Here is a 15,163-nt window from a genome sequence, read left to right on the forward strand (position 1 = left end):
GGCTACATCCCATCCATGCCCCCAGCCATGCACCCTCCAGGGACCGCACTCTCCCGGCTACCTAGCCGGCAGAGTCCCTGGGGCCAGTGCCCTCCCACAGGTCGGCTCTTAGGGGGACATGGACACTGTCACAGGGAACGCTTGCCTGGCATCTGGAATGAGTACCTGGACCAGTTCCAGAAGCTGCTGGTTCTCCGCTGCTTGCGTGGGGACAAGGTCACCAACGCCATGCAGGATTTCGTGGCTACCAACCTGGAGCCACGCTTCATTGAGCCCCAGGCAAGTGCCATCAGCCAGTGCCCTGGACAGGTCCCCCACCTCTGGATCCCAGGGGCCTGGCTGCACCTGGATAGACCATTTTGCAGCATTGGTTGGACTGGGACTTCTAGCCGTACCTTCCGAAAGCTCAGGGAGGTTCCATTCCAGCACCCCCCCCAACCCCCGGAAACCTCTCTGAGAGCTCTCTGGAAGCCCCAGGACCCCCAGCCTTGCCCTGGTCCCTGCTCAGCCCCAGGCGACCCAGCATCTCTCCCTGACCTGCAGACAGCCAACCTGTCAGTGGTGTTCAAAGACTCCAGCTCCACCACACCCCTCATCTTCGTGCTGTCGCCTGGCACCGATCCCGCTGCTGACCTCTACAAGTTTGCCGAAGAGATGAAGTTCTCCAAGAAGCTCTCTGCCATCTCCCTGGGCCAGGGCCAGGTAAGGACCAGCAGGCAGTGGTGGAGGTCTGGAGGCTGGGCCAGTTGGCCGCTCACCGCTCCGCCTTTCCGCCCCTTCCCCCTGCCCCCAGGGCCCTCGGGCAGAAGCCATGATGCGCAGTTCCATAGAGAGGGGCAAGTGGGTCTTCTTCCAGAACTGCCACCTGGCACCAAGCTGGATGCCGGCCCTGGAGCGCCTCATCGAGCACATCAACCCCGATAAGGTGCGCTGCCCCGGCTGCCACAGACCTGATGGTCTCCCTCACCGAGGGGACTGCCAACAGTCCCTCAGTCCCTCGTCAGGGCTGATGAGGCTGAATGAGATTGTCCCCCAGAGCGCTCAGCCCAGCCTGGGCACACCGCACTCGGGAAGGGTATATGAAACATGCCTTCTCAGTGCATTCTCCCCTTGCATTACTGTTACCAGTGGTGACATGACTTGTCCACATTCACCCAGCACAGACTGGTGATGCTGGGACCTGCCAAAGCCCATATTCGCCTCTCTTTTCCCTTGGGTGGGGAGGCAGGGTGCAGAGGGAGAGAGAATCCCAAGCAGGCTCCAGGCCCAGCACAGAGCCAATGCAGGGCTTGGTCTCAGGACCCTGAGATCATGACCTGATAAAACCGATATTCTCAATCAGTGGTCTGCTAGCCTGGCCTGGCCCAGCCCACCCAGGGGAGAGTCAAGCTGCAGGTGGCCCAGGGCTCCTGGTGGGAGGGAACCTGGTGTGGGGCCACCACTGGGCGAGGGTCCCCATGCTCATGGGTTCCGTGGCCGCCAGGTGCACCGGGACTTCCGCCTGTGGCTCACCAGCTTGCCCAGCAACAAGTTTCCAGTGTCCATCCTGCAGAATGGCTCCAAGATGACCATTGAGCCGCCCCGAGGCGTCAAGGCCAACCTGCTCAAGTCTTATAGCAGCCTGAGCGACGACTTCCTCAACTCCTGCCACAAGGTGAAGCGCAGGGGTGCACACTCACCCCCCGCCACTACCTCGGCCCGGCCCCACCCCTCACTCCCCTGCCATCCTGCCTCTCGCAGGTGATGGAGTTCAAGTCCCTGCTGCTGTCTCTGTGCCTGTTTCATGGGAACGCGCTGGAGCGCCGCAAGTTTGGGCCCCTGGGCTTCAACATCCCCTACGAGTTCACGGACGGGGACCTGCGCATCTGTATCAGCCAGCTCAAGATGTTCCTGGACGAGTACGACGACATCCCCTACAAGGTGGGCTGGGGACAGGCTGGGGCAGGCCGGTGGGCGCGTGCGGGGGGCCCTCACCCACCCACCCCGTAGGTCCTGAAGTACACGGCTGGGGAGATCAACTATGGGGGCCGCGTCACCGACGACTGGGACCGCCGCTGTGTCATGAACATCCTGGAAGACTATTACAGCCCCTCCGTGCTCTTCCACGATCACAGCTACAGCGCCTCCGGCATCTACCACCAGATCCAGCCCACCTACGACCTCAATGTGAGCACGTCCCCGATGGCCCAGGCCAGGCTGCAGGGGTGCTGCGAGCACCCGGGAGCTGCGTGAGGGGAGGCATGGTCCTGGCCCCTCAGTGGCTCTTTTTCATGGATTACTCCATCCCACAAACACAGCCACAGTGAGGGAGGCAGACCCAGGCCCTGCCTCCAGGAGCCGGGGCTCTGCGGGGAGAGGCCAGAGGGAGCTAAGTGTAATTATCCAGCTGAGGCAGGGCAGCCCTTCCAAGGGTCCCAGAGGACATGGTGCTTCAGCCAGGATGCGTGTGGGGCCTGCAGGGCTAGGGTGTGTGTCGGAGTGTGGGTCCTCACTGGAAGGAGAGAAGCCCCCGTGACTGGAACAGCTGAACGAGGGAGCAGGAGGACAGCAGGAAGAGGGCTGGGAGGGAGGCGAAGACCACCCACACAGCCCCTCAGAAGCCATGCAGCCCTAAGAAGAGGGAGAGCACGAGGGTGTCCAGAGTTGGAGGCAAGCAGGAGTTGTGCTCTGTTGGAGGGACCCCCCCCCCCACCAACCACAGGCTAGGGGTAGAGCAAGGTTTCAGCTGTGGCCCTCCTACCCTCCAGGGCTACCTCTCCTACATCAAAGGCCTCCCTCTCAATGACATGCCTGAGATCTTTGGCCTGCACGACAATGCCAACATCACCTTCGCCCAGAATGAGACTTATGCCCTGCTTGGTGCCATCATCCAGCTGCAACCCAGATCATCCTCCATGGGAGGCCAGGGCCGGGAGGAGGTAGGTGGCAGCAGGGGACAGAGAGCCATGGGTTGGGCAGGGTCGGTCTCCCACCCACTATCCTGCCTGCTTCTCTGTGGGAAGGAATCCAGTGCCTATGGAATCGGCAAGAATTAAGTAAGGGGTGCTGGCCCTGACCCCCGGTGTGTGTTCCTTTGCCCTCACAGATAGTGGAGGATATGGCCCACAGTATTCTGCTCCAGACTCCTGAGCCCATCAGCTTGCAGCTGGTAATGGCCAAGTACCCCGTGCTGTATGAGGAGTCAATGAACACGGTGCTAGTCCAGGAGGTCATTCGGTAATCCCCCTGCCATCCACCCGCAGCCCTGAGTTAGTGTGGAGAGTCATTATCATAGAGAAATGGCAGCAGTGGCTCCTCCAGGCCAGGTGCAACATCAAGTCTGTGCTTGGGCGCAGCCATATTTATTGTCCCACTCCCATCAGACAGGAAGCCAAGGCCCAAATGGTCAAGTGACCTAAGGTTACACGTGTGCTAAGGAGCAGAGCTGAGATCAGTACTCAGGCTGCCTGACTCAGCTCTGTGCTCCTAGCCCCACATGGTGCCATTGTTTTTCTGTCTGTCTGTGGTCTACAACTGGGGAGTACGGGTACTACTCCCCTCACCCCCGGACTGCTGCCTTCTTCCTTGCTGCTGGCCCCACAGATACAACCGGCTGCTGCAGGTGATCACAGAGACGCTTCGAGACCTGCTCAAGGCACTCAAGGGGCTGGTGGTGATGTCCTCACAGCTAGAGCTGATGGCTACCAGCCTGTACAACAACACTGTGCCCGAGCTCTGGAAGGCTAAGGCCTACCCGTCGCTCAAGCCACTGTCCTCGTGGGTCATGGACCTGATGCAGCGCCTGGACTTCCTGCAGGCCTGGATCCAAGGCGGCATCCCAGCTGTCTTCTGGATCAGTGGCTTCTTCTTCCCCCAGGCCTTCCTGACCGGCACGCTGCAGAACTTTGCTCGCAAATCTGTCATCTCCATTGACACCATCTCGTTTGATTTCCAGGTTTGCACACAGCCAAGGTCAGGCTAGGGTCAGGCTGGGGTATGGCCTGGGTCAGGCCCCCAGTATTTACAGGTCCAGTATTTACAAGAGGGGCGCTGAGGCCACAGCTGGCTGCCAGATGGGGTTCCTGAGTGGGGTTTGGGGGGCAGGGAGAGCCAAACCAGAGGAGGCTATGAGCCCCCAGGAAATCCCTAGGGGCAGGACACAGACTGCAGGCGGCCAATTAAAATGGTGGGTGAGTGGGGCATCTGAGTGGCTCAGTCAGTGAAGCATCTGCCTTTGGCTCAGGTCATGGTCCCAAGATCCTGGGATCAAGCCCTGTGTTGGACTCCCAGCTTAGCAGAGAGTCTGCTTCTCCTCTCCCTCTGCCCCTCACCCTGTTTGTGCTCTATTGCTCTTTCTCAAATAAATAAATAAAAATCTTAAAAAGAAACAAATAAAACAAAATAAAATAAAATGGTGGGTAAGTAATGGGCAGGTGGGCAGAATACAGGAGGGAGTTTGTGCCTCCTGACCCAAATCCTAACCCAGATCCCAGGTGTTTACATGTGCAGGGGCATGTCTGTGTGCCCACCACAGGTACTGCAGCAGTCCGTGTCGGAGCTCAAGAAAAGACCCAGTGAGGGGTGCTACATCCATGGACTGTTCCTGGAAGGTGCCCGCTGGGACCCTGTGGCCTTCCAGCTGGCTGAGTCTCGGCCCAAGGAGCTATACACAGAGATGGCTGTTATCTGGCTTCTGCCAACACACAACCGCAAGATCCAGAACCAGGACTTCTACCTGTGCCCCATCTACAAGACGCTGACCCGAGCAGGTACGGGCCCAGGGTGGGGAACCTGCACCACAGGTGGGGGCCCAGGTTAGCTGAACAGGATGGCTGACAGAGGCCAGTCAGCCCTCCTGAGAGTGACCGGGCCAGGACAGAGCTAGACCACCAGCAGGCAGGGAGGGGAATGCCCAGAGCTTGGGCTCAGTCTGTGCAAAGTGGCTCCTGAGCTCCCCATCCTCTTGCTTCCCTCAGCAGACCCACCTGGGCCTCGGGAGCCCCCGTCTGCTCATGAAGCTTCAGGGGGGTAACAGACTTAGATGGGAGGTGGGCCTGGGCTGGGTCCAACAGGGAGTGAGCAGTGGCCCCCAGCTCTCCCATTCCTGTCCTCAGTCGTCAGTGCAGTAACCCTGGGCAGGTCTGAGCCTTGGCCAGACCCATTCACCAGGCAGGTTTCCTCTCGGCTCAGGGCCCCTGCTTGCCCCCAGCTCAGTCTGCTGAGTCCATTGCCTTTATCCTGTCCCTATCCTGTCCCTGCTCTTGTGAAGACAACTTAACCCTCCCTTCTTGCCTGCTCCAGGAACACTATCGACCACAGGCCACTCCACCAACTACATCATTGCTGTGGAGCTCCCCTCCCATCAGCCCCAGCGACACTGGATAAAGCGTGGTGTGGCGCTCATCTGTGCTCTGGACTACTAGACTCAGGAAGAAGAGTTGGGGCCATTAAATACGTTTTCTAAGCAGTCCAGCGGGGCTTCTGCTGCTTGTATCAGTGCCTGTCCACAGGGTTCACTGCCAGGGCAGCGGTGTGGCAGCCTCGGGAGTGAATGTGCTTAGCAGTGGGGACGGGGCAGAGGGACAACTTTGGTCTGCTGGACCAGTCCAAACGGAACAAGGGTAGAGCTGTGCCCTCCAAGGGGGCCTCTCCGGGGACAGCATACGGGGTGAGACCACCAGAGGTCACCTTGCCTCCTCAGCCCAGAGCCCCCACCTCTGCTCAGGTAGCATGGCCATCAGAACTGGATGAAAGCCATGGCTCTGTCCTCCCAAAGTGTCCTCTTCAGATTCTACAGCCCACCCAAAGCCCCGTCTCTGCTCAGGTTCTAAATCCTAGGTCTATGGTCCTAAGAATATCTGCCCCAGAAGGACAGATGCCTGAGAATGTATACCTCTAACCCCTCTGGTCACGGGACCTTCAGCCCAGGTTTGGTTAGGTCCTCCCTCTCACCACAACCTAACCTGTAAGTCTTAGGCCAGCAACCACAGGAGAGTTCATTTCTTAGGAGAGTTTTATTCATTGATCCAATATTTACAGGGACTGGAGAAGTCAGGCTGTGCTCAGCACAGAGAGGTGGCTGCGACACTGGCCAGCCATCCCCTGCCCCAGTCACTATGTACAGATAAGGGGCCTGCTTCGATCACCTTCCAAGCCATCTGGCAGTGGCCATGGGGCTCTCTTTGGGGCCTGAGCTCCAGAGACAGTGCTGGGCCCATTGCCCCTTGGCATTAGGCCCTCTGGGAACACCAGGGCCCCAACTGGGTGCCTTAGTCCTGCTGTCCCCCACTGAATGCCTTGTAGAGGCTGAAGAAGCTGACGTGGCACGGAGAGCCGAGGGGTGTCAGCTTCCTGTGAGCAGCCCTGTCTCTGCTATCCCTAAGAGGAGGGAGACGTGGTAATACTGAGGAGCTGGGCAGGGGCTCCTCTGAACCCCGGGCTCCAGGGACAGAGCCCAGGAGTCCAAGGCCAGCCCATTGCCAGGGCTACAACACTGAAGGCAAAGAGCCCCAGAGCCTTGCTGCAGAGAACAGTCTTGACAAGCAAAGCCAGGAAGGGAGTTTACAGGCCAGTAAACAGCTTGAACACTTCTCTCTACTCAGGCCATGGGACCCCAGCGGGCTGCTCATTCCCCCACTACGAGGACACCCCACTCCCAAACCAGCCCCGAAGTCGGGTCCCTGAGTTTGGAGCTCTCCCGGGAGGAAGAACAGACCTGGCTTCCTCACAACAGGGACGACTGGTGGCTGAGGCTAGAGCCGCAGGGCCCAATGCCCATCCAGGCCCCCAGCTGGGACCCTGCAGTCATGACTCCAGCACGATGTGGGGACCTGGGTCCACCAGGATGACAACTGCTAGAAAGAACGCAGTCAGGAAGCTGGCTATGTCAACACAGTGGTGGCAAGATGGGTTAGAGCCCAGAAAAATAGACGTCTCTGTAGGTAAAATATATACTCTGCTGCCGAGGCAGGAAGGCCAGGTCCTGCCACTCCACAGCCGGCTGTGGAGGAAGCTGCAGCACCTCCCTGTGCCCCAGCTCCAGCTCCAGCTGCTGTTTCCAGAGCACCACAGGGCGGTCCTGCCCCGACAGGCCCGGGGGCATAATGCAGAAGTCCACCCTGGCACTCATGCCCAGGGGCCAGGCTCTCTGGCTGGAACTATTCAGTAATACTGGGAAGACGAGGAGTAGGGCAGGGAAGGGGCCCCTGGGAGGGCCACACGGCAAGAGCGGCTGCAGGGTGCGGCTGGCAGTCCTCACTGGCGCTTGGCCTTGTAAGGGCGCGAGCGTTTCCGCCGGTCCGGCTTCCGCTGCTTATGGAGCCGGCCGATGCTGACCCCTTGGCGTCGCCGCACCGAGATGTTCTGCTCCACCAGGTTGGCCAGCATGCCTACAAAGGCCAAGGTGCTTGAACAGGTGGCCGGATGCACGGCAGCCACCCACTCCATGCGCCTCAGGCCAGGAGCTGAGGCTCTCCCGGCCCTTCCTGCACCCCTGCCACCCCGTGTAGGTCTGCTCAAGCCCCAAAAGAGGCCTGAGGGACATGGCCCCCAGCAGGGCATGCCAGGTCAGCTGCGGCAGTTAAGTCCCCTCACCTTCCTGGGCCAGCATGGAGATGAAGGTACAGATGAACTCATCATAGTTGTGGGTCCTTCTCTGGTCGTCAATCTGTGGGAGAGAAGGATGAGAGCACTGCAGCCCATCTCCCCGGAGCAGCCACCAGCTGACCTCGGGAGGTCACACGTCTGGGAAGATGGGCAGAGGACCAGCTGCTGGAGATGACCCACCTTGAACTTCTTCCTCTTCTCCACCTCTTCCTTGAGGCAGGCTTCATAGTTTGCAATCTCTGCCTCCACACACTTCAGCAGTGCCAGCAGCTCCTGCCAAAATCCCGCAACGTACCCCTGAGGGGGGGCTGGCCAGCATCCAAGTACCCCCCTGCCCACCCACCAGGAGGCAGCTGGAGACAAGGAGGAGCAGCCAGAGTCCAAACCCCACCAAGGCCCCGACGGCTCCTCAACCCAAACAGGCTTCCTGGAGCCCGGCTTGCACCACCAGCCTTTACACCAGCACTCCTGAGGCCCCAGCACCTGGGCAGCAGTGCCTCAAGACCTTCCCTCTGGCAAGATTAGAAGAGAAAGCTGCAAAGGGACTCACCTTGGGTGAGTACTTCTCCCCACTCAAGGGCTCGCCAGGCCTGGCCAACCCAGGCTTCTCTCTGCTGTCTGCAGCTTCCGCGACCTCCTTCTCTTCGGGGCTGCTGGAGCCCTGGCTGCCTGGGCTCGGCCTGCTGCCGGGCGAGGAACCCTTCCCACCCTCTGGGAAGAGAAAGCACAAGAGGACCCCTCAGAGAGCAGGACACCTGGTGGTTACTTGGCCACCCCCTCCTCGGTACACCAAGAGGCCAGTGAGCCAGTCGCAGGCGTACCTGTCAGTGCTAGGGGACTCAGCACCCCGTCCTCAGCGAGGTGCAGCAGGCCGGTGCTGATGACAGGACCCAGGTCACGTACAGCGCGATTGTAGCGGATACAGTCAACACGCAGCAGACTGTCGTCCTCTCCGAAAAGCACCTTGGAGATGTGGGAGGTGACAGGGCTGGAGGGCCGCGTTGGGTTGGCTGAGCGAATGGGCGACCGCAGCGGCGAGTTGAAAGCACTGCCAATCTCAGAGGCTGTGTCCGTGCTCTCATTGCTGGGGGTGGGTGAGGGCTGCGAGTGCGTGGGGACCGCCACAGCCGGGCTGGCCGCCCCACTGTTTGTCTTGATGGACAGAGGAATCGAGAGGTCTTTCTGGGACTCTTTGAGCTTCTCGGCCAAGACGTTGATGGTATTGGGCTGCAGCACCGACAGCTGCCCATCCCCAGAGCCACTCAGTGGCCCTGGCTTGCCTGGCCCCTTTCGCTTATACCTGGGGAGGCCAAAGGAAAGGTGAGCCATGGGAAGGGGCCGGGTGACCCTGCCCAGCAGTGCCCAGAATAGCCCTGGACACATCCCGGCCTCCAGGGATGGACACTGCAACTCCTCACACTGGGTCCAGAGCCTGACCTGGCCATGCTGAGCCTGGCACCCTAAGCTCCAAAAGCCACAGCCACGTGTTCTCAAAGGACACCTCTATTCCAGCTGCCTCACTCTGGCCTTCTGCCAATGCCAGGTCTTCTGACAGAGCCGCGCCCCGCCCCATCTCCTCCATCCCTGCTTCATCCAATCCTCTGAGGTCTAGCTGAAAGGCCTTCCAACAGGACGGGCCTTATTATCTGGTTAAATGTCAACACTCCCTCAAGCCCTCTGAAGCCTTGGGGACCCAGGGCCTGGAGTCAGCCCTGCATGTCAGCCTCCCACGGACCCCGAGCTCGGCAGGCACTCCAAAGTATATGCTAAAGGGTAACCTCAGACATGGACTGGAAGAGTCAAGGTAGGACCTGCAGCACTCAAGCCTCTAGACTTCCAGAGCTGAGGCTGACCTGATGGCAGGGCTGGCGTTCTGCACGTCATCGTCCTCATCATCCTCATAGTCGTCCTCATCATCCGAGTACTGCTGCGGAGGGCGGACTGGAACTCGGCTGCGGCCCACGCCTGCTGCCAGGTCTTCCTCCTCCTGGGGCAGAGACCAAGGGCGGCCATAAGGAGCAACCAGTCAGCCCGGGCTGGACACAGCAGTCACAGCCGAAAGCCAACACGGTTCTCCAGGTCAGAGTCCACCCAGCCCTAGGTGTTCTGAGCCTACCCTTGATTCCCGGGGAGGCTGCTGCCCACCCACACGACCTGCCTATGCGAGACATCTAAGACAAACAGAGCACCCTGAAACACGTGCCTTTCTTTTGCCAGCAAGACCTAACTCCTCAAGTGGTACCAGGCACATGCCCTAAACATCTTGCCCCACTGCTGTGTGAGTGGACTGAAAGTCAGAGTTCTCTCCCTCTCTAAGCCCCTGGCAGGGTGGGGGGGCTTCTAGGTAGCAGAGACTTGGCTATCGAGGCCTTGGTATGGGGTGAACACCAAGGAACCACCTAAGGAAACTGCTTGTTGCAGCCTCTCAAGAACATTGGAGGGGCTCAGCCAAGGGTGCTCCCAGCTCACCTGCATGGGGGACTTGGCATAGTTGTGATTGTCCAGAAAGGCTGGCAGCCGCTGAACAATGGGAGTGGGATTGGGAGGAACCCCGTTGAGGCTGCTCCCGGGAGGCTTCACCACCAGCTTGGGTTTGCTGGGAGGGCTGTGGGTTGGGGCTTGGGGGCACGAACCAGCCACCTCCTCCACACCATCTGAGAGGACAAGGAGCACAGGCAGGACCTTCAGGCAGACCCTCAAGAAAACAAGTTCCCTGCCCACCAACTCCCCAGATATAACGCTGCTCCCTCCTCTCTCGTCAGAGAACAGGTGTGCTAGCTAACAGGATGAGTCCACAAGCTCTAGGTCATGGGCACACAGCAAGATGAAGGATGAGATGGAAAAAGAGAGGGAGGGAGACCAAAAAAAAAAAAAGCCTCTTAAGAAAACTGGAAAGGGAATATTTATTATAAAGAAGGTTCAGGAACTGTGATAATGTCAGCCCTTCACGGGTACCTTTCTTTAGGTGATGACTGCTCTCCATGTTCCAAGAATAAAGGGCTGCAGACACTCGGCCTTAGGCATCCCATAGGAGCCTTTGAACCTCTGCCCAAGTGCATCCGACAAAAAGACTTGCTCTGCTTGGGCCTCTCAGCTCAAGCTATGATGGGTGGCTCTGAGGCCAAGGGTACCTGTGTGAGTGCCCTCGGAGGCTGCTGCGGCCCTGCCTGCCTCCAGCGCCAGGGGGGACTTGCTGCTGGCTGGTTTGGACTCCTCAGGCAGTTGTGGCTCTTGAGACTTGTGGGTCTGAATCAGCTCTGGCTGTGTTACCCTAATCAGCTAAAAACAGAATCCAAGGCTCAGAGGAGTGAAAGCAGACCCCAGTCACTCGCTTGGACAGCAAACGTCCTTGGTTCTACTCACTCGCTCACAAGGAAATACAACAGCTGAACCCAAACCTCCTCCTAGAAGCTATTCCCCCTCCCCACCCCAGGTCCCAGCTTTCCCACAAGGAAAGCAAAGGAAAGGAATGGTCAAGTGAAGCTCAACAGATCCGTAATAAAGAGTGATCTGGGAATCAGACACCACACCCCAGTGAGGGGAAGAGGGATGGCAGGAAGGGTCCCCACCTGCTGCAGGGCCTCCAGTACTGTCTGACGGTTCACCTTCAGCACATGCAGCCTGGCCTCATACTTGATCCTGCGGTCGGGCACCACCGCCATCAGGTTGAAGCGGATGTCATGGTAGGGTTCCCTGCAGTCACAGCCACAGCCGTGAGAACAGCTCTCGCCCCAGCACCACCATCGGGTTGAGATAAACAATGTGGCAGGGCTCCCTGAAGTCACAGCTATAGCCATAGGTGCAGGCCCCACGCCAGCAGGCGGGCAACAGCTAGCTATGAGCTAGCTGGGCAGGAGCTGAGCTAGGGACTGCCCATGACCTGCATGAGGGCCTATCGGCAAGTGAGCCAGCATGTCTGGGCCATCTAGGGCTCCACCAATGCGTGCTCCTCCCCAGTTTGTCCCCAAGCAGGCCATAAGCAGCCTGGGTGAGAAACATGGCAAAGAGAAGCCCAAGATCTAAAGTGGACCTGGCCAGATTCCTCATGTGGCCTTGCATGAGTCATCTGACCTCACTGCTTTCCCTTTTCTGTGTCTCTCCCAATGGAGGCACAGCTCCAGAGGGAAGGGCAAGCACAGAGCCCTTACCCTGCGGTGGCGAGGCCGATTCGCTCCATGATGACCCGTCGGGCCTTGTCGGTCCACTCTTCATCCTCCCCCCAGGGCCCTAGGGAAGACCAACATGAGGAGTCAGCAGGGGGGAAGCCCTGAGTTTGGACAGGCCAGAAATGGAAAGGAAGATGGAGAGCAGTTGAGTCAGGGAGTCTGGGGTGGTCAGGAAGTGCAGTGCAGGGTGCCATCCAGCCAGAGACAGATGCCCTCAACACCATCCCCCTGCCAGTGGGTCCCAAGCACCTGGGGACCCTGAACCCCAGCTCCCTAGAAAGTAAGCAAAAAAACCCAGTGGGTCCCTACCATGATCAATGGGGTAGACCTTCAGCCCATCCAGCTCGAAAAGCCGGCCTGTGATAGGCACATAGCTGACAAAGTGGAACGCCTCCATCGTCCGCACAGCACTAAGGCCATTTTGCTTCTCAGGGAGGTGGCGTGGCTCAGGCCTAGGGAAGGACATGCTCAGGGCCCAGAATGGGACAACCCTTCCTCCCCGTGCCACTCCCACCAGCTCCCATAGCTCCCACACACCTGGCATGGCTATTATGTGCCTTGGCCAACTCTGGGGCATTGCCAATTGCATATCCTTTGCTCTAGAGAGAAGGAAATAACACATCAAAACAACTTCTCAGGGCGCCTGGGTGGCTCAGAGGGTTAAGCCTCTGCCTTCGGCTCAGGTCATGATCTCAGGGTCCTGGGATCGAGTCCCACATCGGGCTCTCTGGTCAGCAGGGAGCCTGCTTCCTCCTCTCTCTCTCTCTGCCTGCCTCTCTACCTGCTTGTGATCTCTGTCTGTCAAATAAATAAATAAAATCTTTAAAAAAAAACAAAACAACTTCTCAGGTGGGCCTCTGGGTGGGAAGCAAAGCTCTGGACAACAGACCTGGAGGCATTCCAGAAACCTGTAGCAGCATAGATTGATTTTGCTGAAAGGTTAGTGGGGACAGAAAAGAACTCCAGAGCCCCAGAAGGATGGGGTTCATCTTGCACGGTAATGAGTGGACACTGGAAAACAATGCGGCCTGGTACAGACTGACAAAGAAATTCATAACATAGTGTCACTAAAGGAATGTTCCTTTCCTCCTTAGGTCTTTCCTGACAATTAAACCTAAAATCTGAGGGTCAAACATAAGGTAAATCATTTGAAAGAAAATGGCCTCACAGTATCAAATAGCATATGGTATGTGGGCCTGGGAGTCAGATCTGAGCAGCAAGCTGTGAGCCAGGATTGAGGTGCTGCTGCGGCCTACCTCAGGGCTGAAGCCTTTGGTGAAGTCCTTCATGCGACTCAGGGTGGGCCCCAGGTCCACGTTGCTGCAGTTCAGGAGCACGCTCAGCAGGGCATGAGTGGCACAAGAGTTGGGGATCAACTGTGAAACCCAAGAACAGTCACTCATACACAGCATGCCTCACCTAAGCCAAACTCCTTTAGAATGAGGACCCAGACAGGGACAGTCCTATCTGCACAAGAAAACTCATCAGCTTCCCTCCTTTCCACCCAATATCCGTTCATTCAACTAAATGCCCCCCAAATGTCTGGGGACATGCAGAGTAGACTCACCACCAGCCTGCTCTAAAGATACTCCCTTTTATAATGAACTCAGAGCTCAGTTCCTTCTGCCAGGGGACTTCTCTAACCGCTACTCATAGTATCTGCCTATCTCTTCCCCCTCACTTCCCCCACTTCCGCTTCCCAGCAAAGACAATGGCAGCATCCCACCCTCCAGATGGAACACAGAGCCCAGCAGACCTGATGGGCAAAGAACATGTTGTTCACAATATCATCATCAATCACAGACGTATCATCCACCAAGGTAGACACCTTGCGACGGGATCGGCGTTCTTCGATCCATTTGAACAGGAAGATGAATCCATACACTGGGCTGGGGAAAGTAAGGGGCAAAGCTAGACCAGCCAAGTGGGGAAAGGCAATCAGCATCCCTTTTCTTTTCCTGCCTATTCCCATGCACTGTGTTATCACTCAGGTGCCCTCCCCGTGATCCCACCTCTATCCTGGCTTCTTTCCAACAATGCCTAAACTGGCTCTGAGCCTTCACATCCAGAAGCCTGCTGCAGGCACAGTCAAGCATCAGCTTCTGGGATAAGAAATGAAAAGCTGGAACCCGTGGCCCAGGACAAGGTAGGAACAGAAAGTAAGGCAAGAAAAAAAAAACTCTGATCAAGGAATTTAAACATTAATTCTCACTGTGAACCCCAAGGCTTGGGCCCCAGTGCAGTGAAAAAAGCAAATGAACACCTTAACAGTCCGTGCTTTCCTGAAAGATAAAAACAGATCTCTTGGTTCATGCACTGTAGTCTCTGTAGAGGGGCACTCCACACCTCTAGTCTGCAGGACCACCAAGACAAGGCTCTGAGGTTGGTCACCCTGGGGGGGCCTTGTCAGATGCCACACACCAACCAATCAATACAAGATCTCTGGGAAGGGATTAAAGCCACCAGCACACGGGTACATGAAAGCAGTAATTAATAAATTACAGCAGGCACTGTGTGACCTGGGTCAAGAGAAGGGGCTGCTTTTCTGCAACAAGACCAGAAAAAGCCGCTGAACTGTACTCCAAAGGACAGTTAGATTTGTAGAGGGGGAAGGAGACTACTACATAAAGGGAAGTGTGAAGGAAGACTGCGAGAAAAAATATCAGCTTGATCAGGAGGGCACCCAAAGATGAGGGGTGCTTCCATGTATGAGATTTTATAACTTGGGATTCTTACACTACCTCCCTTGAGGGGCACTCCTCCCCTGGCCCTTCTCTTGCCCTCGGGGTGTAAGGGAAGGCCCTGGCACTAAGCCACTCACCCCTGACATTTGCTCTGAAGGTCATAGATCTCCTCCACCTGCACCCCTTTGACACCTGCGATCAGGGAAATAAAGAAGTCGGAAAGGGCAGCCCCAGGCTGTGCAGCGAGGGCACAGGAGTGGAACCCCACAGCCCGGGTCCAGCGGGTAGGAGAGGCTCTTACCGAAGTCTTCCACCAGGAGGGTGAAGAGGCCTGGGTCGGGCGACAAGAGGAGCAGGTAGTGGTCAGACGGACGCGTTTCGGGCCCAACCGGCCTCCCCAGCCCCCGGCCCGCCCAGCACCCTCCTCACCAGGGTCGCTCTCCAGCTCCAGCCAGCCCTTATTCATCTTCCCGCGGGGCGGCCCCTCAGCGCCATGTCCAGGCCCTCCCGACCCACCGCCGCCCGCGCCGGGAGCCCCCGCCGCCCCGGGGCCCCTAGCCCCACACACAGACAACGGGCACAGTTGACGTCACCCGCCCGCGCCCGCGACACTACGTCACCACAGCGCGACGTTCTCCGCCCCGCCTCTCGGCTTGTCTTCCGCGGGATCGATTCTCGAGGCCCGGGCGCTCGCGCGAGGGGGCGGGGCGAGGGGAAGGGGCGGGGCGA

At 58.0% G+C, this 15,163-nt stretch overlaps 2 protein-coding genes across 3 annotated transcripts in view; one reads left to right on the forward strand and one right to left on the reverse strand.

Moving 5' to 3' along the window:
• Positions 1-5,446, forward strand: part of DNAH1 (dynein axonemal heavy chain 1) — a 74,980-nt gene extending 69,534 nt beyond the window's left edge. Inside the window, exons 68-78 of one of the 2 annotated variants that reach the window (XM_032321474.1) lie at positions 135-279; positions 544-702; positions 794-925; positions 1,484-1,654; positions 1,741-1,920; positions 1,990-2,166; positions 2,748-2,918; positions 3,086-3,216; positions 3,583-3,934; positions 4,514-4,748; positions 5,281-5,446. In XM_032321474.1, coding sequence (XP_032177365.1) covers positions 135-279; positions 544-702; positions 794-925; positions 1,484-1,654; positions 1,741-1,920; positions 1,990-2,166; positions 2,748-2,918; positions 3,086-3,216; positions 3,583-3,934; positions 4,514-4,748; positions 5,281-5,402 — 1,975 coding nt within the window. In that variant the 3' untranslated portion in view covers positions 5,403-5,446. Of the gene's footprint in view, positions 1-134; positions 280-543; positions 703-793; positions 926-1,483; positions 1,655-1,740; positions 1,921-1,989; positions 2,167-2,747; positions 2,919-3,085; positions 3,217-3,582; positions 3,935-4,513; positions 4,749-5,280 lie in introns of those variants that run through there. The other variant, XM_032321483.1, reaches the window with a different exon arrangement.
• A 528-nt stretch (positions 5,447-5,974) lies between these two features.
• On the reverse strand, positions 5,975-15,057 carry BAP1 (BRCA1 associated protein 1). The gene is made up of 17 exons (XM_032321596.1): positions 14,864-15,057; positions 14,736-14,765; positions 14,572-14,626; positions 13,507-13,639; positions 13,007-13,126; positions 12,288-12,349; positions 12,060-12,202; positions 11,733-11,811; positions 11,154-11,277; positions 10,716-10,863; positions 10,054-10,238; positions 9,438-9,571; positions 8,406-8,884; positions 8,135-8,295; positions 7,765-7,857; positions 7,573-7,645; positions 5,975-7,367 (listed from the first exon to the last, which is right to left on the reverse strand). The coding sequence occupies exons 1-17, from the start codon at positions 14,898-14,900 to the stop codon at positions 7,234-7,236; spliced, it is 2,190 nt and encodes a 729-aa protein (XP_032177487.1). The 5' UTR covers positions 14,901-15,057; the 3' UTR covers positions 5,975-7,233.
• Between the last annotated feature and the right edge of the window lie 106 nt (positions 15,058-15,163).

Source organism: Mustela erminea, chromosome 1, assembly GCF_009829155.1.
Source record: "Mustela erminea isolate mMusErm1 chromosome 1, mMusErm1.Pri, whole genome shotgun sequence".
Lineage (NCBI taxonomy): Eukaryota > Metazoa > Chordata > Mammalia > Carnivora > Mustelidae > Mustela > Mustela erminea.

What these genes read in the sequence shown, in the direction of transcription:
- BAP1 (XM_032321596.1), bottom strand. Translation starts at nt 14,900, where the DNA reads ATGAATAAGGGCTGGCTGGAGCTGGAGAGCGACCCTG. An exon ending in ATCGGCCTCGCCACCGCAGG is followed by an intron (nt 11,278 to 11,732) that starts GTAAGGGCTCTG and finishes CTGTGACTGCAG; the next exon opens with GGAACCCTACCATGACATCC. An exon ending in GGGAGAAGTACTCACCCAAG is followed by an intron (nt 7,858 to 8,134) that starts GTGAGTCCCTTT and finishes GGATTTTGGCAG; the next exon opens with GAGCTGCTGGCACTGCTGAA.